Below are 26,036 nucleotides of genomic sequence, written 5' to 3' on the forward strand. Positions count from 1 at the left end.
ATATATATATATATATATATATATATATATATATATATATATATATGTGTGTGTGTGTGTGTGTGTGTGTTTTCTATCTGCTTTTTTAATCTTTACAAGTTTTCAATGGATTGCAAAAAATCATTCTTTCCTTTTTGTGTGGGTCTTTAAATTCTAATCTGCAGGTTCAGTGGTGATGGATACGATGCTCAGTGAATCCAGCAGTGACGGATCCTTTGCAGACTTAGTAAGCTCTCTTCTCTCTCATTCTGTGTCCAGTGTCACATGTTCCTTTATTTTATGTCGCTGTAACCTTTCTGCTGAACAGCAGCTTGATTTAATGTGCTCAGATTCATAAATGATCCTTTCACTGTTTGTTTCATAACTCAAGTAAATGTCAATAACTCAGAATATCAGTCATTAGGCAATTCATTTTTGTAATTGTGTGAAGCTAAAGAATTAATTCAGATTTTTGGATATATTGGTGAATATGTCTTATAACATAACAGAAAAAAAATATCAGCTTTTCGGAAAGGTCAAATTTGACAACAAAATAATACAAAGGGATTTTTAAGATAGTGTTATAAAAGTTTTGGCCACTTTATGGCGTACAGACATTCGGGAAGACGGCCAGCTCGAGGTGGACATAATGTTACAAAATAAATTATGAATTTATCAACTGTGATGACTCATTGGTTAATTGTTTTGAAGGACATTGGGCTAATCCAATAAAATGTCTTCTTATGGGGCCCGAGGCATAAGCAAACTAAGTGGCTGTTTGGGGCCCCCTAAATGGAACTGATTTTTTTTTTTTTTCAGTAATGATTTCTATGTGGTTGCATTAACAAAAACACCCAACCTCTTGCCCACTGGAGATAGGCACCAGCACCCCTGGTGACCCCACTTGGAACAAGTGTGTTAGAAAATGAATGAATGAATGAATGAATGAATGAATGAATGGATGGATGGATGGATGGATGGATGGATGGATGGATGGATGGATGGATGGATGGATGGATGGATGGATGGATGGATGGATGGAAAACCTTTGCACCTCCCTGAAACTTTCTCTTCTCCCTCAGGCTGTGGGACTGGGGCTGGACTATGTCAAACTGGGAGGTCTGGGAGGCGCTGAGACGATGGCTAAATACAATCGCCTAATATCAATAGAAGAAGAACTGGCCCAACAAGGACTTCTGGGTAGGTGTTTTTCTGTTCTTCTCTGACTTCTTTAGCTGGACAGAGAAGGAGGCGCTCACAAAGCAGGGAAAAGTGAGGTCTGAGCTTGAGAACACATTTCTGTCTGTGTGCTGGATGTGAAAGGATCCTGTGTGTGAGGAATCATGCAAACATGTATTGGTGTGGGGTAGAGTGGAAGAATGAGAACCACCCCCCCCTCCCCTACCTTCAATCTGTTAATTGGCCACTTAATTACACACGAGGACAAATAAGTTCCCATTCATCATTTCTGGAAAAGCAGGCGGGGACACCAGAGGTTTAATGAGGATTGAGTATGTGAGTCTAATCAAAAGCCATAAGACAGCTGTAGTCAGGACGGCTTTCCAGTCTTTACTGTTTGTCTTGATACTTTTTGCTGACTTCAGAGTTGACTGAGAAACAGAAAAAGAGTGTATGTGTATGTTTAGTAAAGATTTGCAATGTTTAGCTAATTCTGTTATTTTGGTCTTGTCCCCAGTCTGTAAGGAACCGCCGCTCTTCAGCGAAAAGCCAAAGGAGCAGCCGGCTACAGCAGAGGAAACCATATGACTCAGCCAACAGTCTGTCCTGTTTAAACAAGCCTTGAAAACCTGCCACACAAATCAGTTCCCAGTTTTCCTACTGTTGTTACTTGTGAGCACTAATACAGCTCACTCAGTGGTCGGCATTAATCTGCATGTTCTTTTAGCCTTTTTATTTATTTATTTTTTTAGCCTCAATATGAAACTCAATCCAAACCACTTCTGATAAAGCAAGAGTGGAAAACATCTGTTTTATTCATGTGTTCAATGAAAGACCACACAAAATGTTCAAGCATATCAACAGCCAATAAACTGTAAGTGAACAGAGCAGAGTGAAGATAGAAAATAGCAGTTCAGTTCTCTTTGGAAACAATTTATGAATTTATTTTGCAGCAAATAAAAACATGTTATGATTGAGGTGAAAATAAAGTTTTAAAAGCTTCCAGTGATTTTTGGCATTCTTTGATTTTTATTCCCCCCCGAGTTTCTTCCAGCTGAACTGGAGATTCTGCTTCATCGTCTCAGCTGAAGGATCTTACGCCAAAAAAAAAAGAAAAAAGAAAAAAGTCCTTCGGCTTATTTCCCACCTTTGTAATGTCCCACTGCCTCATGAAACACCAGACGAACCTCCGTTCCTAAAGTTGTGGTTGAGTTTTAGTGGTTTCCGGGTTGAGTGTGCTCTTACTGATTTCCTTCCACCACGGTTCTCCGGATCCCCCGTGTTGCTTCCAAGTAAGCAATTTGCTTTCAACCTATGTAAATCTTGGTCTTGTTGGTATGCATTTACTCTTCTGCCTGTATTGTCAGGTTCTAAAATAGTTCCATCTGTGCCAAATTAGCAGCACCATCTTGCTTCACTGAAAAATATCCAAATGAAGGAGAAGCAGGTGAAAAAAACTATATAAAGTCTAACATTGTGTTATGCAAGATCCACAAACAGACTAAAATTGAAATGGTCAAAATTGAAATGTTTCAATAATGGTAGGGTAACTGTTTCATTGGGCACTTTGAGTAAAACAAGACCTGTTTTTTTTTCTTCTTCTTTCTCAGTAAATGTTAGGTTGGCTTTTAAATAAAATTAAATTACACACGTCATTGGCTGCACTCAGTTTAACTTCTTGACTGTTTTTATACAGTTTTGCCGTAAATGTCAGAGAACAAACCTTTAATCAACAAAATATGCAGAGACCAGCAAAGGCTGGACACACAGCTGTGTGTGAGTGAGGGGCCCACAGCGGGCAGGCACTGTGTGTTGTGGAAAAGTTAATAAAATTACTGACTAAACAGGTCAAGTTAAGTATTCCCACAACACACACACACACAAAAAACCTCCCTAATTGCTGTTCCCTTATAGCAATTAGGGAAGAAAACAAACGAAAAACAACAAAACAATTTATTCCATTGCTGTGTTGATTAACGACGATCAGAGGTGTGGCAGCGGCAACCAGGCAGAGGGGAAAAAAAGGACACAGCAGCACGGCTCGTGTAATTGTATGTTTTGCCTCGATCAAAACGTGTGTATATCTGATAATTAAAGTCACCAAGTCTGGCGGGTTTTAGTAGATTGCAGAGGGAAAGAACGAAGCAAGTTGTCAGCTCATAAAAGAGGGAAACAGTAGAGAGTCACTCCTCAAAGCTGTTATTAAATATGGCCTTACTGTTGAGCCTAAAGGACGGCCTTAGCCACAAAAACATCTTTAGTAGTGGAGGATTTAATGAGGCAGCAACATAAACCAACACAAACAACCTTAGTTTCATTTCATGTCATAGGAAGGTTGACTGTTTTAACGCCGTCCTTCAATATGGTATCCAGGATAATCTACAAGTTATTCCGCTGTAACACGCACTCTGTATGCTGTTTGTTCACACACCTTCACCCTGACTTTACAGACACGCTGCTAATATTCTGCTTTTGCACCCACAGACAAAGTGTGTGTGTGTGTGTGTGTGTGTGTGTGTGTGTGTGTGTGTGCGTGCGTGCGTGTGTGTCTCTGTGTAACATTGTTTCTGTAGCATGGAAGAAAAAGGAAACTAATAATTGTGAACTTCAAAACGTGCTGCCGCTGACTCTGGTCAGAGAGACTTCAGTTACATTCGTCCACAAACTGTGTTAGGTGGATCGGTTGGGGAGGAAATTGTATCTCAGTGCTAAATGAAGCTTAAAGCTTTAATTAACAGCCCAACACAATAGGTGAGGGACATCTGTCATAGTTCACAGCTCTCATGTTTCACTTCCTCGCCGGAGCAGGAATCTGGGAAGTCTGGGCAGGTGTCAGGGAAAACAAAACTGAACCAGGAAAGCCTAACAGTGTGGTTTAATCAGCAGTCTGGCCATTGTTGCATTCAAAGGATGCAGGCTGATCCTCTGGTCTAAACCTGACTAAAAGCCATCACTAGCTGGAGCTTTGAGGGGAAATCCAGCCAAAGACACTGTAACAAAACAGCCAGCAGATATTTTAGTCTGATCTCTGTAATTATGAAAATTCTCAGTGGTTGAAAAGGTGGTAATAATTACTGATTACACGCACACACACACACACACACACACACACACACACACGCACACACACCTACACACACACACACACACACACACACACACACACACACACACACATGCATGTTTGCGTGGCTATTTTTGTGAGGACTTTCCATTGACTTCCATTCATTTCTACATCCTAAACCTTACTCTTATCCTAACCCTAAGCCATACTCAATTCACACCATAGTCCTAAATCTAACCCCTGAGCACATACACACATGTGTAATATATATTCCTAACTGCTTTTGTCAGATTTGTTCCTAGAGTTCCTTTTCCTTTAGTGGAAACAACAGGGACTAAAAATCATCCTGGCTTCTGAAGAGGTTCCTCCAGTGAATACCTTCAGTGAGTCGTATTCTGCCGTCATCTAGCAGGATCAGAGCCAATGAAAAAGCTCAACAACCTGACAAAAACAATGGCTGCTTCTGTGTTAGGGATGACTCTGGAACCTCTGGAGATTGTTGCACAATGAAGGTTTTTGCATAAAATGAAAAACATAACCAAAAGACAAAAGGTGTCCTCTTTGTGAGGTTGTAATCCACCAACAGTGTCTTCAGTCAGAGGCTTCTCCTGAACTGCTGTAGCAAAGACCACAACAGGAGTCAATGATATCTACAAAAACTCCTGGGAGAAACTGGCAATGAATGTGAGGAGGCCCTTGACTGTTGCTGCTCTGTGACAGTCTCATGACTGGATATGGTGATGTTAGCATTTCATGACAAGCAGCAGCAGCAGAATTAGCGTTGCTAATCCACCTCATTTGCTTTTGAGGCTTCTCTTTAAATCTCTGTCTGGCCATCTGGTTAGGAAGCCAGGCAGAGAGATGTTGCCCACTATGACTAATGCAAGAGATTGGTTGTTTCTGACCAGGAGGGATGTGTTTCTGCGTAGGGAGGAGCCAAAGGAAGTGGATTTGTTCACTATTGTCCTGTACTGTGAGGGTACAGTGAATGTTTGAACACATTTATAAAAATCATATTTTTGTCAAATGTTCCTATCGCAGCTTTAACTGTATCATTTGCCTGTAATTCTTGCTGTGCAAAATATCGATTTGTTTCTGTGAGCGTTCTGTGGGTTCCTACAAGCGACCCACAGAACGCAGACATTTTCTGCACCATGCTATATTTATATTTTGGTTTTATTCAAAGAAATTCAGCAAAGAAAATCTCAGCTTCAGGAAAATAACAAAATTGCAAGGAAATTGTATGCTACTGATTTTAATAAAACCAGATATTATTTTTATGTCAATAACATCAGGCAAAAGCACTATCAGTCAAAGTTGCTGCTCATCAAGCCTTTCTGTTGAAGATAGCTGTAAACTTGTGTGGTTTGACCACTGATTCAGGGTGATGCATAGTTTTCGGCACACTTAAATATTTAAAAGTCACCAAGTATAAAATACTGCTGAGTGGATGTCTTGCCAAAAACATGATGGCATAAAGAGCAGGAATGACATCCTCTATGACCCATAGCAGCCCACTGAACGGCTGCCAGACCCAATCCCAGCTAAACCGAAACAATATGCATTGAAAAAAGCTCAAGGCTACAAATTCCAAACCTTATTCAAAACATAGCAAATAAAAGTGCACTGATCGAAAAAAGAGTTTAATAAACATCAAAAAAGTGACGTTGCGTTTATAACTTTCATTTGACCAGACTAAGACTCTCAGAGGAAATCAATAGCACAATAAATGTCATTCATTTTAGTTCAAAGGGACCCAAACAGTTTCTATTTTCCCTCTTTTATGTGTGGAGATCTTTTTATATGTAAAGTATATCAGGGATTCTTAGAATCTAACTTAATAGAAAATGCAGCTCTCTAAAGGTGACCTACTGTCTTCCACATCCAACCACAGAAAACCATAAGGTTTCACTCGTACAGAAAGAAATGGGGACAAAATCTGAAAAGAAAACCAAACCCAAACCTTTCCAAAATATTGACTTAAATTTTCTTTATTTGTCCTCAGAAGGTAAGACAGTAAGTTTGTTGAGTCCAAGGCTGCAGCCTGAAGTAACCCAATTCCGATTTTTTTTTTCCCCCATAATCTGGAGTTTTCATGACAGCCTGACCAACAAAGGTCGTATTTTTTTCGACTGCGACCCGAATATCCGATACATATCCAATTCAAATGTGACCAAAAGTCCAACTAACAATAATGACTACAATGAGGATTAAGTTGACAATATTCTGGCTCCAGTCGGACAATAACTTCAAATGTATAAGCTATGCTCCACCATTAGCATCTATGTTTACTTCCACAATCACTGAGCACTTCTTCTTTATGGCAGTTGGCAAAACACTGAGAACGATCTCTATGTGTTACTTGACGTTACTGATTTTTTTCGACTGCGCCCTCTAGTGCACATGCGGGACACTTTCAGGTAATTTACCCGTTCACAAGTCCTGTACATTTGGAAGTGTGAAAAAAAAGGTGGGATAAAAAAATCGGATTTGGGTCACGTCAGGCTGCAGTGTGAACGTAACCAAAGGGATCATCCTGTACTACATGACTCTTATCCACTGAGGCTGCGTGGACCTAAACATTACACTTCTGGATGAATCCAATAACTTAACGATAGAAACATTTCATGATGTAGACGATGAGGGGATGACTTGTGGCGTTATGTTAGGACTTCAGGATGTCCCGTCTTCTTAGAAGAACCCTCTGCAGCTCTTCGTCCTGGCCTGGTGATGGTGACACAGCTTTGGGCTGAGGGCGAGTTTTGCTGAAATTCTCCTGGACAGGTCAAGATATCATGTCGGACACATAAGGGACATAACTGTGAATATTAAATGCAAATAAATGTGATTCTTCAATTTATTTTACTGTGAATTCTCGACTAAAAGAACATTTAATCAGATATTTAGTTATGTATGTATGTCCAACCAGTTAATTACCTCAATCAAATAAATGTTTTGTACTTTCTACCTAGACTGTTTTTGACTACTTTTCTAGAAACAGATGCTAAAGTAAAGATTTCCGTAACACAGAAGGAAAAAAAAGGGAAAGTTTAACTAGCAAAACACGGCTTCAAAGTCCCATTACCATGATTCCTTTAAGTTCTTGAATGGCAGAATTAGAGGGCAGCCTCTCCATCTGATAAAAGGAAAATAGGAGGAGAAAATGGGTTTGGTAAATAAACAGTGGTCTGACACATTATGCTTATTTTACCTCATTCAGCACTTAAAGAATAAATTGCTTCTCTCACCACAAAGATACAACATTGTACTCAAGCATGAAGATGTATGCTTTCTACAAGAAGCAAATGTGTTAACACATAAGCATTTTGAGTCATGACAATTTTTCCATCCTCATTATTTATAATGACCTTGCAGAGCAGCCCCTAATGCTATCTAATTTGACAGAGTTGTTAAGGAGGAACAAGGAGACTGAAAGAAGTCCTGACCGTACGTCATGTTTTAACAAAACAAGAAGCTCTTAGATAATCCCGAACACTGATGGATTTGAGAGCACTGAACAATATACTGTATGCTCAACACACACGGAGACACACACCCACACACACACATGCACACACGCACACACATGGGCGCACACACGAGCAAAAAAAAACAAAAAAAAAAACAGGCTTAAGAACACTTTATATCTGCAGCTGGTACACTTCAGTGATTTTAGCAGCAAAGACATTTTCTGTTCCAATCACAATGCTCCATTTCCCATGTCCGTGTTTAGTGTTTAATGTATTCTGCATTTGGTAAAGTTGTCCTTCAAACTCACGACCATCGATGTCAGTTTTAGTGTGAAAGAAAAAAAAATCTTTTGAGCGTAAAGACACAGAATAGCAGACACGTCTTGTTGCTCTGAAATAAATTCATGCTTCGTCATCTGAATGAAAGTTAGAACCGCGACTTGTTTGAACGTGCGTTGTAGTAAATGTCATGCGTCTGATTTTTAAATGTTTTTCTGTTGTAAAACTCTGCCCATGTCTGCATCAGATATAAATTTCAGAGGTGGATCTGAAGCTACAATGAGTCTGTGTTAGGAATGCAGGTGGCACAGAATGTACAGCACGGAACTGGTACAATCTACCAAGTTATAAGCTGACTGAAAGATAAAACACTGAAAATCCCAATGACAAAAATTTCCAGCGTTCCAATTATTTCCAAGCCCAGAAGACTGCCCATGAATTTCACCATGATCCTGTAGAATCTACCTTTCTATTTTCTCTCTGTCCTCAGCCTAACTAAATCCTACAAAGAAACCCATTTTGACCATGTTAATTCACTCAGTTTGAGGACACACTACCAATTGGGTCTAACACAAACTAAAGGATAAACAAATCAGAGGAAAAAAAAAAATCTGGCCCATTTTTATTCACAAAGGCCTGCTGATGAAAACTTAACACCTCAAGTGCTTTAATCATCAACTTGATCACAAAAGGACACTGAGTGCAATGAGAGTGGTTTCTTGTTATTTTTGTTTTCTTTATGTAACTATCCAAAAATAATGTTCACAATTCTTTTAGTCACAATTTTGAAAATAAGGGCATGGTTTTCATAACACTTCATGCAATTATCACCTCAGGTCAGGCCAGCTCCTTAGGGGGAATCCCAAGGCGTTCCTAGATCAGCCGAGAAACATCGTCCCTCCAGCGTGTTCTGGATCTTCCCCAGGGCCTCCTCCCAGTGGGACGTGTCTGGGACGTCTCACCAGGGAGGCGTCCAGGAGGCACCTAACCAGATGCTCGAGCCACCTCAACTTTTGACGTGAAGGAGCATCAGCTCCACTGAGTCCCTCCTAGATGCCCAGGCTTCCCACCTTATCTCTAAGGGAGAGCCCAGACACCCTACGGAGAAAACCCATTTCAGCCGCTTGTATCCGTGACCTCGTTCTTTCAGTCATGACCCAAAGCTCATGACCATAGATGAGGGAAGGTAGATTGACTGGTAAATCGAGAGCTTCGCTTTGTGACCCAGCTCTCTCTTCACCACAACAGACCGGCACAGTGCCTACTTCACTGCGGACGCTGCGCCAATCCGTCCCACTCCATTTTCCCCTCATTCGTGAACAAGATCCCGAGATACTTAAACTTCTCCACTTGAGGCAGGACACTCTCTCTGACCCGGAGGAGGCATTCTACCCTTTTCTGGCTCATCAGTGTCTATAAATTCTTGTTGAAGACAGTTTACCTGGTCCGTTTTAACAAACAAGCACATTATGTGCCAATCTGGGACGGGATAATGTTGTTTGGTCCAATGTCATCTCTGGCCCAATGCACATTTGGGTGCATCCTACATTAACCTTTTTGTTTTTAAGTTTTTTTAGTTAGCTCCTCCTTCATTTTTTTTGTAAATTTGGAGTGGCTGCTCATTTCTCCTCTAATTATGCAAAATATCAAAATGGCCCAGTCAGACGGTTCACTGCCTATGAAGCACCAAAGCAGCAGTCCTGTCAGTTCAGCTGAGAGTCCACAGCGTGGCGTGCCTATGTGTTTATTTCCATGTGTGAATGTGTGTGTGTGTGTGTGTGTGTGTGTCATGTGTCATGCTGCGTACATTTATCTGTATCAGTCAGATACCAAATCCAAATTTGATGCAAGGTTCTACTTTTGAAGCCTTACAAGCTAATAATTTTGACTCTTACTAGCTTCAACCTCCCTTGTATCAGTTTCTGCAATCAGGTGCTTCATCATGAATTCACAACATTTGCAACTGAAAACAAATTGATTTTGAAATGTAAATATAAAGAGAATGGATCATGTTAGCATAAAGGCCTCATAGGCTGTTGTTACCTTTGGTTCACTTCTGTTTGGTGACTGTTTCACTGGTCGAAGTTGAACTCCCTTTTTAATTCTCTGCATCATTTCCTCCACAGCCTGGTGCCGGATGTCTCCTTTGCAGTGACAGATGAACACAGGAGTCACATTTCACTACCAGCAGCTAAACATTTCAAATGTGTAGCTTTTACTGAATATATGGACATGAAAACTATTATAGAGTTAGTGTTAATAATGAATATAATTAGAGAGATAAAAATACAACATGATCTTTAGATCAATGTCCTACATTTGATGTCAGATGTTTAAACGCCCCAAAGAAAGAGAAACCACATTGTCCACATTATTTGGCATAAAGTCACACAAATCTTTCCAAAAAAAAAACAAAAAACTTATTTGAAGTTTTCTTCGGCGTTTGTTAGAATTACCTCTTCAGTTGTATGACTTGGGTGAAATGCTTTTAGTATATTTTCAAAAGCTTTTCATAAAAGTCTGCTAAGATTTCAGCCCATTGCTCCAGACACAACTGGTGGAACTGAACGAGTTTTTTTTTTTTTTTGGCCAACTTGCTCACATGCATCTTTGCAGCTCGGCCCAGACATCTGAAATGCAGCAGCAGAACTGCACTTTACTAATCCTTCGCCACTAAACAGTAAAGTGGGATTCTGTGATCTCTTGAATGCCTCTCACCAGGACCTGAGCCGGACTGAACTTAAAACCGACGCTCACTGATTGGACCATCTTGTGGCAACATGAAGAATTGATTACAGAGCAGGTGGGTGAATTGAGGTAGCCTTGATGTAACCCTGATCAAGGTCACATCAGGGCCACATGTGCCCTGATGTGACCTTGATATGATCCTGACATGGCTTTGTAGAACGTGTGTAGAAGTGTTGTTTGTTTAATATTTACCATGTCCTTATCTATACAGCCTATAAAATATATTAAAATAAAGGTTCTGATGAGGCTCGATTGCCAAATTAAAAGTATCTTTTATAAAAACAAAACTTTAAGCAGGTGTTAAACATACTTTTCATTAAGCTAACATGACTGTATTAATTTTTTTTTTATTAGACTGATGTTATATACTGATTTTCAATGTCTTGAAAGGACAAGACAACAATGTAATGCATCTTGCAGCAATACATTGGCTGTAAGAAGAAAATTATTATAATAAAAAAAGGATTGAAAACATCAATCTCCATGAAATTGTGTGTCACTTAGGAAATTAAAATACTGAAATAATTGAGCTTTTCATAAATACTGAAATTTATTGAACATGACTGAAGGACCCTAGATTAAAAGTGGTTTTTTTTTTTTCATTTCTAAAAGATATTAGCAGTATTAGAACTTTTCATTAAGTTTTCAACAAGGTCTAGAATGAAAGGTTGGTGAACAATCTAATCTTGCATCTTTTTGGCCGTTTGTAATATAATTATTTTTGATGTTGAACTCGGCTGTAATCATGGGAAATTTCATAACTGTTACCATGACAACTGATTTAGCAGTAATCACAGTTCAGACTCTGTTAAATGGGAATTTCTGAGGTTAGCAAACTTAGCCAAGAATGGCTCTCCATATAAAAGCACACGCGAATATGCAATTTTCCATACAAAAGTTTTTCAAGGAGAGGCTGAAGGAGATGAGAACAAATAATTTATTTCAGCCAAAAACTCTGCCCATTCACAAAAAAAGGATGTTAATATTTAATTTTCTAAAATGGAACATTCAGCGGCACTCACAATCGAACATTTGTTCCAGAGATGTCTTTTAAAAATGTTACATAAAAACAATTTTGTGTTAAAGTAATAACAAAATATTTTCCTTCAGTGCTTAAAATGAAACCATTATTCAGGAGTCAGAGCAGAAGATCCTTGGTTGGTGCCTATTCAATCTCGTATGTAATTTTAAAATAATGTGTGCCTGGTGCTCAATTCAGACCTCACATTTTTGATCACTATTAGACAAAATGAGGACTCAGCTCAATCTGTTTAGTCAACACGGACGACTCACCTGCTTCGACAAGTCAAGGCTTCAATTTAAATTCACAAATTAAAGAATTCAAATTGTTAACTGAGAAGGTCAAACATGCAGATTTTGAGAAGGATGGCATCGTAAACCTTTTTTAAATTACACATTTTGTCCTAATAAGAAACTTTCATTTTTCAAAGATCGTAGGTAAAATGAAAAAACACCTTAAAGTATTTAAACCAGTTATGCCATACAGACAGAATACAATCCAGGGAAAAACTGAGAACTTAATTTGAATAATAAACCTTTGTACACAAAGTGGGCTTCTGGTTAAAGCAGCTGAAAGAGTATTAGTAATCTTAAAAGAAGGCAAAAAAAGAAAATGTATCATAAAATGCTGTTATATGCCCCCCACTATGCATTGAATGGCACAGAGGAGTTGATTTTTTCCCCGAAAGGCAGAGATCTAAAAAAAAAAAAAAAAGTCAAAGGGGCGAAGAAAACTGCGAATATTTTCAACGCTGAAATTTTGTTAACCTGTTAATCAAATTCAGAAAGTCACCCAACGGCATTTTCCACCAGCTTTTGAAAATCTGCATCGTGGTATAAAACTATCTGACCATTTTGCCGCTAGGTCCCGAGAAGTCCATGTTATAGTGTGTGGACTCTCTTATGAATAGTTGTAATCCTGGAGTTGAAGTATCACCACTAAATGTGTGGCATAATAGAGATGTGAACAAGGATATGTTCCTATGCAAACAGTAAAATAAACATTTCCTTTTTAATCAAGCACATACAAAAATATTCACCCCTGGATGTTACACTATTAATATTGCTTTGACAAATCAGTCATGAATAACAAACTTTGGCTTTTTTGACAAAAAAAAAAGTCTAAAAAGTAACACTTTATTGTTAAAGCAAAACTGATTTCTACAAAATAATGACAAATATTTTGTAGAAATATTTTCCCTCTTTAATTTGGTATTTAGCTCCTCTGGCTGCCATCCCAGCAGGGGGTCAGAGTGGACTCTCTAACTCTGCACTTTCCCTCCATTCTTCACGCTACGCTTTCCGTCAGGCTGCCTGTGGATCGCCAGTGAACAGACCACCACTTCTCCATCGGACCGGGCCGCACCAGCACATCCACCTTGTTGTATTTAAATCATTTCTGTCTAACTTTAGGTGAAAGCCTGGTGTCTTGCTGGGGAAACAAATGTCCTCTGAAGTCGCAGTTCTCTGGCTGTTTCTGCTTTTGTTTTACCTTCTCAAGTCTTCCAGGGTCTGCTACTCAGAAGGATCCCCCTCAGCATGATGCTACTGCTGCCATGGTTCACAGGAAGGATGGTGTGATTTCGGTGATGTGTAGTGTTTGACATAGACGTCTTGTCTGATGGCCAAAACTTCTATTTTGGTCCCAACGGACCAACTTTCTTCCACTTGACCTTGGGAACCTTGGGACATACTCCTTCCATATCTTGATGGATTTCACTAAACTACCTGAGATACGAAGTGCTCAGATTTTGTTGTGTCCATCCCCTGACTTAAAGCTTTCAATAACCTTTTCTGGGATTGGTTGGAACGTACTTTAGTCTTCCTGCTCTAGTGGTTAACCAGGGAATGGTCCTTCCAGAACCAGCAGAACTTAGACTGCAATAATTTGAGACACATTCGCTGCTCTCAACTCATCTCCATTCCCCTCATTGTGTGACTATCACCACTAGTTGGCACTATCTCTGCCAGTTTTTTTTAAAGGGGGTTTAATATTCCAGCAATCTGTTAATTTTTGTGAATTTTTTTTTATTTAATTGCCATCATTATGAAGAAACCAGATTTCCTTTTTCACTTTTTTTCCTCATTTTTCATCCACTCTGTGGATCATGAAAGGGGTGAATACTTTGTAGCAACACTGCAGACATACTTTCCAAAATAAGAATGACCTTGTGACATAAAATGAAGCAGGCGGTGTGTAGATGTTTGCTGTGTACCTGCAGGCTTGGCTGAGTCCTGCTCCACCAATGGGACGTCATGGCTAACGTTCTTTCTCTTTCGAATCAGTGACAGCAATGAGCTGTAGGGGGGGGGAAAAAAGCAAAAATCTTAGAATAAAATGCAATATTTGTATTAGAGCAGATTTTTTTTTTAATTCAAAATGCCCTGGAAAAACATTTTTGTTTCATCGGCGCTGAAACAAAGTAGTTCCATTCTAGATTGTCAGATCTAGAATCATGTAAAATAACCTAATCAAAAAGTTTTCATTGGTAAATATATTTCTATTTAAACATTTCATTGCATTTATTACATTATATAAGTTGATTCCTCAACAACTTCTCAAATACAGATGTTCAGACAAAAAAAAAAAAAATCTAACCTGAGAGGGTTAGAGGTCGACTCTGGGGCTGCAGGAGGTAAGGGCGGAGGTGGAGGTGGAGGTGCTGGGGGTGGGTTGGTGGCAGCGTTCAGCTTCTTCTGGAGTTGCTCAACTGGCCAATCAAGCACAAAGAATTACACAAAATATTTAGGAACAGCTGCAAGTGTAGGAACAAGGGAATGAAAACAGTCCCATTTTAAGTAAAACTAGATCTTTGGAGAATTTAAGGATTTTTCTGCAACACAAATGGGAGGAGTTAATTTACTGCACTGTAAAAAGAAACTGGTTCAACTTAATTGAATTGCTTCAGTTGGTTACAAGGAATTCAATTAAGTTTATCCAACTTAATTTTCTAAAAGTTTTAAGTTAAATGAACACAAAAAAGTAAGTTGTCATCACTAAACCAAAACATTAAGTGAGATTAACGTTAATAAAACAAACTACAGCCCAAATACACTTTTCAGAATGTAATACTACATGAATACCACAGCAGAAAATGTTGTGCTTATGTCCAACACAAGCAAGCCTCCATCCATTTCCTAATACTACTGCAGTCTGCTCAAAGGCTAAAGCTGTGCAGTTGTCAGTGCTTTGCGGTGCAGCTTGTGTGCTGGACTCCACTGACTCTCAGATTTCACATTTCTTAAGGTTCTTACTTGTAAACTGTAGATCTTTGACTTGTTGTTCGGCGTTAAAGCAGCGGATACGGCACGCCTCCTTTTCCTCCTCCAGGAGCTCCAGCTTCAGCTTTAATGCTGTTAGTTCCTTTTGTGTTTCACAGGTCTTTAGTTTTTCTTCCATCTGCTTGATCTGGTGACCAAACATAAACCATATTTATAGTCAGGCTAAAGAATAGTCACAAAATATAAAACAACTGTTTAATGAACTTCGGGTTAAGTGTTAACCAATATTAATTGGCCTATTTTTCACCACATAATGGGACGAGTGTCTAATTAACTAATTTATCCCCCCTAACTATAACTAATGAGGGAAGGAAGGTAACCAGAAATAAGAAAGATAAAGCTCAAAGTTCTGGTTACATTAAAATAATAAATGTCAGTATTTGTTTTATTTTCATGTGCTGTAACTCCTTTTCTCATATTCCATACTAAATACCAAAAGAGAGAAGCCAGTTCACCTGCAGTAAAATATGCCATGGGCCACTTTGATTTCTAAAACTGTATCTCCTGAGAAGGCTGCTTGGTAAGCAGCCTTACTAAGCTAAGTACCCTTTGGGCTGCTAAAGCAAAGTTAGTCAAGAACAAGCTAACTTAGCAAGCTAACCTAAAGAAGTTCTTTAAGCTAGTTTAGCTTGAAGAACTAAGAAATAATTCAGCTTCTTTCTTGTCCTTTTGAACAAGAATTTAACTTCTTATCTGTAAGAAGCTAAGTTCTTATTCATAAGAACGTAGCTTCTTATTTATAAGAACTATGAAGCTAAAGTTCAAATGTATAATTTGGTGTTATTGCTCATGGATTTTAACTAAAACCATATCATTAAATCGAACAAATAAGATACTGTAAATATCCTTGTATTTCATTTTTCATTATTTGTGTTAGTTTTCACTACAGTTAGAGTTGGCAGTTTTTCCTGATTGATTCTTAGGACAATTATACACAATACGACTTTTTCCCTTTCCAAAGAATTGTAACAGCTTTACATTATCCACAGATGTCAACTGATGTGAAACGAGCTTTAGATGACAAGCTACCAGCCCTTAATCTCTGCTGACAGGTTTGGTATCCTAACAGAAATTAAACATATAAGTTTAATTTCATCCAACATGTAAAAAAAAACAAAAACAAAAAAAAACACAAACAAATTTTAAGAAGACAAAGATCAACATGCAAAAACACAGCTTCTATTTTCCAAGCAGATTCGTTTTTGTGGAAAGTGTTTTGCGGTTCGGATCGGACCTGGTTCTGATGCTGCAGCCTCTGGGTCTCCATCTGTTCAGTCAGAGCGGTCACCTGACTGACCACATCCTGCAGAGCTGGGCTGGGCATGCAGCTCTGCAGCAGGATCTGACTCTGCCGCTTCAATTTTGTCTGTTCGACCAGCATCTGAACACACCAATAAGTAAATAACAACAGCATAAAATAGATAAGACTCAGGAACACAACGTCGCAGATGACAAAAGAGTGCGGGCTCACGTCTCTGGCAAAGTTTTCTGCCTCTGTCCTCAGGTTCTGCTCCAGGTCCAGGGTGTGCTGCAAAGCTTCGTATTCTTCCACAGCAAACTGAGAAACTGATATTAAGACATTTACACATTTAATTTTCTGTTAAACTACATATTGCTAAATCCCAATGAAAGACACCTCAGTCACTTTGTACAAGCAGCAAAGTCCAGCATGATATGTAAATATCATATACGTATGACCATTTCTCATTTTCTGCAAATAAATACTAGATTTTTGCTTGGAATTTCAGAGAGATGTGAGTCGTTCATAGAATAAAAGAACAATGTTCATGTTATTCAAACATAAAACAAAAAGTAAAACCAGAGAAACTGATCATTTTACGTTGCCTCTTAATTTTTTCCACAGCTGTATATATATGTGCTTATTTTTACTGAGTTAATGTACAATATTTTGTACAGATGCTTCATAAACAATTTAATTTTAAAAGCATTTAAATACAGCTTGTAAAATAAAACAAAACAAAAAATTCCAAGAGGACTGAATACTTTTGTGTTACTGATTTCAAAGCTTCAATAGCAGATTTGTCCACTCATAAATACCTCAGTGCTACGAGTGCTACTCTGACACTCAGAGTGAAAAGCCCTTTCTTACAGACGGTAATATTTTAAACCGACTCTCACCCAGCGCTTTGAATAACCTGTTGGATATTTCTGCTTTAGCAACCTGCCAGCCTTTAGCAAAGGCTTGAGGATTCCTTTTGCTCTGAATGTAGACGCTTCAGCGATGGGATTTGAAGTACAGCTTTTTGCTCAGTTACTGCATTTAAGCGTACATTACAAAAAACATTCTGTCTCACTCTGGATAAAATTCTTTCACATACAAGTTAGAGTGGGATTATTTCTCATATAATTCTAAATAAAAAGAGAGTCTTTGGAGTCCGTCTTCTGCTTTCTGTGCAGAAATGACAGAAAGCAGAAGATGTGTGGAAGTTCAGACTGACTTATAAGTTACCTAAAAATGTTTGCTCTGAAAATTCTGCATCATTTATCGCCCATCCAGAGCCACCGATCACTGTCTCTCTCCTTCATGCACAGATGACTGCAAAGCGGAGCGGAGGCACCAGGTGAAGGCAAAGATAATTATTTAGATGTTGACAGTGGCAATAATGTTGATTCAATACCTCAGCTCTGGAACAATGCATTTCGAAGAAACGTAATGTCACATGTCACATTCAAAATTACACGTATTAAATAAAGAGTGACCCCTGTGAATCAGGCCAAAGTTCCCGTAACGGTTCATTTTGTGTGAATAGGACATTTTCTCTCCATACTGTGTCCTTTTACTGTTGCTGTGGGTGAATGTGAATAACGAGAGGAGAAAATGTTGAACTATATGCGACCCGCAACGTGTGTTCATAACAAAATAGGTAATTTTTGCAAATCAATGAGGCGAATAATGTTTATTCCTTACCCTAAAAGGGTTTACATCTTTTCACACACGGCATGAATAATGATACTGCAGCATCTCTGCAGCATGGACGGCTCTCTAACCTCTGCTGTAATGCTCCAGGAGCTTCTTTTGTTGCAGACGCTCAGCAATTAAATCCGTGTTGTTGTGTTTCTCTTTCATGAGCTGCAAAATAAATAAATAAATAAAATTAAAACATTATGAAAGAAAATGAAATGGATTTGTCTCTTTTGTCTATGTCACTATTTTACAGTGTTGTCTCTTAAAGTGAAACTGACATTAAAAGTCAGACATTAATCTAGATGTGTGACAGATTAAAAGCCTTTTGTCAAACACTGTGAAGGTAAAGATAACAGAAAGAAAGTTCATATACGAAGCGCACAGGATTCAAAAAGATAAAACATAACTTTGTAAATTTAAATGAAAAACATTTCTGTCTATACGTCCTGGACCTAAAGTCTCAATAGGTTGTTGAGAATTTGTTTGGTAGTTTATGGCTTATTATTTGGGATATTATAGTTTAATATTTAAGCAACTACTTGAGTTGTAATTGTTATTTCATAGATCTAGTTAGTATTTCATATTTGGTTCAAAACTGACCATTTGTGGACCTTTAATTGAATGGACTATATATCCCATGACGCTTTAGAACTAGAAGTTAGAAGAAGAAAAACAAATATGGAGGGGTTTTCCTGAAAGAGCTGTGTTTTCTGTGACACTCTGTCATCTATCATATCATGTATGATTCATTCATCCTTTTTCTTCACTAAAGTTTGTCTGAATAATCCGTCCGACTCCTTTTCATCTTTGAATTAGTAGAATATACAACATGGGTCTCCCAGCAGTGTAAAATCTTGCTATTGCGGTAAAATCAACTTGAAATGAAAACATATTACCAAAGATACTTTCACAAGGGATTCTAGGAGCTCAGAGGGGGATGACAGTGGCAAAAAAACAAAAAAAAAACTACATGTGAGCTTTACTTTTGATAGGCCTTCTTTATGCAGTAGAATAAGCAGTTGGACAATAGACATTACAAAATCTACCTATTCTCTAGTTATTGAAAAGACAGGACAGAAACTGTGTCACAGGACTCAGTTTGCCAGAGGGAAAAAAATCAGATCATTGGATTCACCTGAAGAAAACCACAGACAGTTTTTGAAAACTTTTGCAAGCCCAAGTGGGAGAATATTGACAGACTGTAATCAAAGAAGACTTAAAAGTAAAAAAACTAAAAAAACAAATGTGAATTTGCTTAAAAAATATGGTCTAACTTTTGCTTAAGGGTGTGCACACTCAATCTAGTTTCTGCAGCTTTTTTTTGAAGTTTTTTGCACCTCCCCTTGAACATATTTATCTGTTTTTCAGTTGAACTGCACAACTGTTTCAAGAGAAAATATTTTGAACACGTTTTTTTTGGCACTAATATGTGAAAATTTAACAGTGCGTATGAACTTTTGAGAGCCACAGCAAATAAGAAAAAGAGAAGAAACAATTCAGCCACATTTCAAGAAGAATTTGTTGAAAACAAATTCTTTTTTATGTGTATTAATAAAATGGCAGTCTTTAGAAAGGTGGACACAGGAGACAGAGTGTGATCCACTGTCTGAGTATCGAATGTCCTCTTACTTCTCCTTGAAGAGACGACGCTGGCCTATTTTAAAAGCTGTTTTTGCAAAGCGAGCCAAGCTGGCGTGTCACTCAGTCCGCTTCGATTATGACAAATATTCTCCTTACAGGATGCTGCAAAGTATAAAACTATTAGAAATCTTAAACTTACTTCGTCACAGGCAGTCTTTAGTTGTTGTCTCGTGGATTCAAGATTAGAGATGACTTCATTTTTCTCCTTAAGTGTCAATTCCAACTTATTTTGTAGCTCTGAAACAATAACAAAGTAAACATCATTTTCAGATTGATGGTGATTTTAAACAAACATGAACGTCAAGGTTTCCCCCAGAAAACTTGCTAAGCCTGGTGGTTTGGCACTAGGTCAGTCATTCATCCAGCGGCCCGTCGTGGTTTTGAGATAAAAAAAATTTTAAAGTTGAGAGGAAATTTGAAAATTTCACTTGATAATTATGTGTCATTGAAAGATTAATATTTGAACACCAACTATAAAGTCTTAAAAATGCAAACATTTTAAAAAGACCTAAATAAATAAGCAATGCTTAGCCTGGTGGGGGCACATGTAAAGCCTTGTGGCCCGCCAGGCTTATAATACACCCTGGACATAATAATTTGGATGAAAATACTATAAATTTTCTGACTAGTATAATATCAGGTAATTGCCCTGCCTTTTTATCTTTTCCCAGAAATTAGTCGATCCCAATGCTTTTAAAAATTGATTAATTACCAGCTTTGATTGTGAAGTTAACCCTCTGCTTCAACACGCATGTAGTGGAAGGACGACTGGACTTTGTTTGCTCAGTCTGAAGACTGAGCAAATCAGCTTGTTCCAGAACTTTATTGGTGGAATTTTATTTTTCCCTCTGGAGTCATGAGCACCTTTATTTTGTCATGAACAAATTTATCTGATACAAGTTGCTTAGTGCTAACTGGCCACTTAACAAGCTATGCTGCACAATGTTGGTAATTTTCTTAACTATTCCAATGAGAAATACTGTTGCTGCAATAATGCCCAAGCTTTTTCGAATGGTATTGCTTCTCAACACCCACAGCAGTTTTCTTTTTCAGCATTCCCCTTAAATGATCAAGGATTTTCTGTGAATAAACACACCTTGTACTGTGGACTTTATATAAAATCTGTTTGTTTTTTTTCCTATAAATTTTGATCATGACCAGTACTTTTTAATCATTTCTAGCAGATAAGTGGTAAAAAAAAAAAGAAACACTTTTGAAAGTTTTGCTGAAACTCAGATTTCTGAGATTTCTGTCTTTGTTGATTTTATTAAACATGAAGTTAATGCAGATTGATTCAAAGCTGAAGAAATGATCTACCTGAGACGAAGGTAGTGCAGTCGGCGGAGAGGCAAACTCTGGCAGCGGATTCTTGTTCCTCCTCTTCATCCCTAACTTTCTCCTCATCGCCATCTTGCTCTTCTTCCTCCAGGTTGATGTCTTTGATGGTTTCTGGGCTGAGGTACGATATCATCATCATGCTCTTCCTCTTCAGAGAGCGGTTTTCACGTTTTAACTTCCGTTGCAGAGAGAACACAAGAACAATGGTTGTTTGCATACTTTCTTCTATTTGTCACAATACAAAAAAGAAATCAAATCTCATTGTATTTTTGTTTTCACACCAGGAAAGTCCTTTGGAACATCAACGCATTCCAGTTGGTTGAAAAAAAAATATATATATATATATATATATATATATATATATATATATATATATATATATAAAGATCCTCACTCATATCAGAACTAGAATTCAAAAACCTAACAAAACTCTCCATTTCCAAGAGCACTAATTTCTACCTATTCAAGGTTCATTCAATATATTCAAACTCTCATCTAAATACTTAACCTGTTGTTCACAGGTTGTCATTCACAATGACAGGGGTGTCAAACTCCAGTCCTCAAGGGTCGCTGTCCTGCAGTTGTTTAGATGTGCCACAGGTAAAAAACAGTGGAATGAAATGGCTTAATTACCTCCTCCCTGTGTAGATCGGTTCTCCTGAGCCTTGCTAGTGACCTAATTATTATTTTCAGGTGTGGTGCAGCAGAGGCACATCTAAAAGTTGCAGGACAGCGGCCCTTGAGGACTGGAGTTTGACACCCCTGTCACTAGAGGACCCAAATTTGGGTCCTCTAGTGAATGACAGGTTAAACTTTCACTTAGTATATTTGACATTTATTCAACATATTCAAACTTTCTTTCAATATATATTAATTTTTTTACTCAGGATATTCAAGGTTCATTCAACATATTCAAACACGCACATTCATATAGATATATGTATGTCAGTCATTCTTGATGGCAGAAGAGGCATCGGTACAGTAGTGCACATTTATCTGTATAGTTCTAATAATTGATGTGACTGAATTAAATGTGTTTATTCAAAGCTCTTGCGGAACATTTTTAGCCATGTTTTTCTTTGTGTTTTGTCCATTTGACATGATGTTTAACTGTGAGAGCGATGATTGCCCTTTTGAAAGGTCGTCCACCAGTCGATCAAATGTATCAACAAAGCAAAGACCCTCAGCACAGCCGTCATGAGGCTCATCTGAGGGAGAGGAGTGCAAATTATGCATCTAGATGTCATCTGAAGAAAGAAGTGGGAAAAAAGAAAAGGACACAAAAAAGTAAATAAACAAAATATAAATAAAATAAAAAGCATTATCAATGGCATCCCGTAGAGAGCAGATTGCAGCAAATCTTTCTTTTGATGACACCCTTCAGACTGCATCTGTTTTGTTTTTTTTTCCCCTGAAACGCAATCAGCAATACATAACATGGAATTGCATTCTTTCAACAAAATTGAACAGCTCAGCACAGATGCCCATATAAATTACATACTCAGATGAATCCAGACTGACATCGCAGTGGCTTGCTCTCTCCGAAGGTCACTATTATGAAGCAACAGCCCCTTCATCTTGATTACACAATGCCTCAAAAACATTAAGCGTCAAAACCACGTCTTCATCTTTCCAGTTTTAAATTGATGTTCCCTTGCAGCTACTTTTTTTAATTTGAACGTAGGAGTGTCGAGAAATTTCACTCAGTCTCAGCATCTTTCCAGGGTTCTAAGAAATAACCTACCGTCATTGAGTATGAAGAGATTTACTGCGAGTTTAATTTGTTTGTCATTTTCTATGGCGACTTGGACCTTATGGATTGACTTAAATATGTTTTGTGTAACGGTGACAACGTGATACGGAAATCTTATGTTTGTAGTTACGTTTTTTTACAGTTCGCTTAGTTTTGGTGATCAATGGGTTTGAATCTGAGCTCAATATCTGAATCTTATTATCTACAGACTTAAGAATTATATCACTTTGCCTCAAAATTTAATGTTGTTTTTGATTATGTTATTGTACTATCTAACGCAGTAACATATGTCAGCTGTGAAGCTGTTGCAGTGTGAATTCACCTGGCAAATTCACAAACTGTTTCTCTCTGGCACTACTAACAGTGTGAAACATAAAAATATAAGATTTGAATGTAAAATTTCAATATAAACTTTATTAAAAATATATATTTATTCATTATTTATGTATTGTATATTGATAAACTGCTCTGGTACAGATGTAGGATCCTTCTGATCATTATTGTGTTGTTGTTTTTTTTAACATAGGTATATTTCCTTTTTCTTTCTTCATTTCCCTTCATTTTAGTGTTGACTTTGGAGGTAAGTGCTGATGTGTGTCGTTAAATAGCTATTTCAAATATAAAAGTATCTTCTCAACTTTGTGTAATCTGATGTAGGCACTGTGTGCTAATAAATGTTTTTTTATTTATGGTTTCGGTTCAGAAAAATATAATAAATCCATTCAGATTAGATCCCCTCCAATCTAATCTGATGAGAATCATATTTTTGCTTTGAATTAATCACTTAAGAAATAAGAGAAATATCTGTATGTTTTTTATGTCTTCATGTTATGAGACTGATATGTGTCTCTTAGGTCAGGTACGACCCTCCTGGTATCCCAGCCCTGTTTCCTGTCTGGGTTTTTATTTTGGTGTGACACCCCAACATCGTCACTGGCCCACCTTAAAAACTTTCTGGATACACCCCTGCTCTGCAGTCTGAAGGAGGCATTTTTATGCTTATATAAAAATGTATTTTCCAACATTAATGCCTTTAAATATTCTAAATATGCTCTAAATTCAAACTTACTGAAGGGTAACGGTAAATTAGTAGAGGAAGTATAGCAACATACAGCTGACTACAGTAATCAGAAGAACTGCAGTCAGGATCTCGCAAAGATTTTTGTGGCGAGACGTCGACTATCAAAGAAATTGTAATTATGGTTGGTAATGAAACCTCCCCTCCCTTCAGTGCTTAAAACCTCCAGCATTTTCCATGTATGACAAGAATGAGCGCTTTCACCATCAGGCTTAAGGTGTGATTTAAAAATTATTTTTGACATTACTATGTTTGTCCAAAAGTATTGGACTCATTTATTTGAGGATTTTTTTAATGATCTGTCAGCATCAGAGGAATCAGTGCTATTTGAGAACAGTTGTTTGTAGAACTCTCAGAAAATATTTAATTCTCGAGAGACATTAGATGGTTTACCACTGCAGTCAGTATTTACTAAAATTGTTTTGTTTTTTTTCTTTTATCATTTTCAGATGATTTGGAAGGAATGTACTGTGATCAACGTTCTCAAAGCATCACCTCTGTGTCTGGAAATGTGTCATTACCTCAGACATTCTACATAAGAGTAGAGATTTTTATTCATTTTTAGTAAACTGAGTTTTAGGTGAGTGAGCCCTAAGCTAAACATTCAAGCATTAAAAATGTTTAGAACTTTTTCAAAATCTTTGAGTTTGTTTTTTTTATCTTCCACACACTGACAATGTTTGAAAAATATACAGTTCAGGCGGTTTGAACTATAAATAAGTAACAATGTTTATTCTTAAACATTCATTCAGTTGTTTTTTTTTGTTTGTTTGTTTTTACTGAACTCAACTCAGATTAATTATTACATTTCTTTTCCAAATCGCTTTGGGATATTCCTCTTTTTGCTTTAATGTAGATTAATGTGTCCCTAACAACAACTTTATCTGGTGCCCTGTCTCAGTGTCAAAGCTATTTTTAGTAGCATGCAATGAAAGGAAAGTAGTTTTATACTGGAGAAGCCTGGTCCTTCCCATCCTACAGAACTCCGCTCGACTCTAATCTCTCTTACATCTCCGTCTGGGCTTTCTCCAATTGACTTGGATTCCTCCAGTCCTGATTTTTCAAAATATATGTAGTGATAAGAACAGCAAAACAGAAACTAAAAAGAGTGTATGTTTAGTTTTATTTTAAAAGAAATTTCTGCACTAAAAATATTGATATGCAAAAAAAAACCCCAAAAAACAGCTTTTGGAATACAGAAAACAGCCTACTTTATAAACGGGCTGATAAAAGTGCTACTTTCCATAAATTATAAAGATCCAAACAAGCAGAATGAAAAGACACTGAAAGTTCAAGTAGCAAGGAAAAAAAAAGAAGCTGAAAAAAAAAAGCCTAAAACTTGACCTTCACCATAATTCACCAGCAGTCTCCCACTACCCCAAATTTGGTCCGGCAAGGTGGACTGTAGGGGCTTTTGTACAAAAATTGAATAAGAAATGATTACAGTTATAATCTCTGCACCAGTGGGCTACAAAATCACTATGTGTGGCTCCCTCACACTCAATCACAGTCCACAATGGGAAGCGTCCAACAAGCTTGCTCTGAGGAACCGGGGCAATTTTCACCCACAAGATGTGCTGTTGACGAACGCGCTTCTGATTGCAACATGTATGATTCAGTAGAATAATCTTCATGTCAACACACTGACCATAGTGCCATCCTGGGAGGCTTCTTTAATGTGTTATGGATGATTCATTTAACCCAGACTTGAGGTAAACAAAGACATGAGTTAGTTAGATTACGTTATTTCTTTGGTCAGGACGTTTTAAAATACATTTCTGTTCATTAGATTTATAGTAGTGTGACACAAAACTGAAGCAACACATCTGTGTAGGGATACTGTGTACCTTTGAGGCCAGGGCTTCAGCACTTTCTCGACACATCCTCTCAATCTCCAGGTCCTCCTGAATCGCGCTGACTTCCTCGATGACTCTCTGAGACACTGAAAAATCACAGATATTTTGGTAACACTTTATTTGAAGGGGGGTGAATAAGACTGACATGACACTTTCATAAACATGACATAACACATGTCATGAACATGAAAAAGTCATCATGAATATTTATGACTGTTGTCATAAAGCATTATTCGGTAAATTATGACACTTTTAATACAAAGTTGACATTATTTACTGAATGACGCTTTATGACAACAGTCATGAAGGCTGTTTCATGTTCACGACAGGTGTTATGTCATGTTTATGACAGTGTCATGTCTGTCTTATTCACTCCCCTTCAAATGAAGTGTTACCGATTTTTTTTCTGCTCTTATCACTGGA

The 26,036-nt window shown here is 37.7% G+C and overlaps 2 protein-coding genes across 4 annotated transcripts in view; one reads left to right on the forward strand and one right to left on the reverse strand.

Annotated features, from left to right (window-relative positions):
• The window catches only part of eno4 (enolase 4), a 13,087-nt gene extending 10,943 nt beyond the window's left edge, over nucleotides 1-2,144 (forward strand). For all 3 annotated transcript variants that reach the window (XM_015054677.1, XM_015054678.1, XM_015054680.1), the window contains 3 exons: nucleotides 165-226; nucleotides 1,062-1,179; nucleotides 1,676-2,144. In XM_015054677.1, coding sequence (XP_014910163.1) covers nucleotides 165-226; nucleotides 1,062-1,179; nucleotides 1,676-1,746 — 251 coding nt within the window. In that variant the 3' untranslated portion in view covers nucleotides 1,747-2,144. The remainder of the gene's footprint in view (nucleotides 1-164; nucleotides 227-1,061; nucleotides 1,180-1,675) is intronic.
• Nucleotides 2,145-5,844: 3,700 nt separating this feature from the next.
• On the reverse strand, nucleotides 5,845-25,727 carry shtn1 (shootin 1; the record flags this gene model as incomplete). The annotated part of the gene is made up of 12 exons (XM_015054681.1): nucleotides 5,845-6,998; nucleotides 7,308-7,358; nucleotides 10,015-10,115; nucleotides 13,956-14,038; nucleotides 14,339-14,450; nucleotides 14,995-15,148; nucleotides 16,256-16,402; nucleotides 16,493-16,587; nucleotides 18,031-18,112; nucleotides 19,728-19,825; nucleotides 20,906-21,101; nucleotides 25,605-25,727. Coding segments are annotated over 12 exons (1,353 nt in total), but the record flags the coding sequence as incomplete, so codon positions are not given.
• Between the last annotated feature and the right edge of the window lie 309 nt (nucleotides 25,728-26,036).

Source organism: Poecilia latipinna, unplaced genomic scaffold (genome assembly GCF_001443285.1).
Source record: "Poecilia latipinna isolate Pla-1442-1.1 unplaced genomic scaffold, P_latipinna-1.0 Scaffold1270, whole genome shotgun sequence".
Taxonomy (NCBI): Eukaryota; Metazoa; Chordata; class Actinopteri; order Cyprinodontiformes; family Poeciliidae; genus Poecilia; species Poecilia latipinna.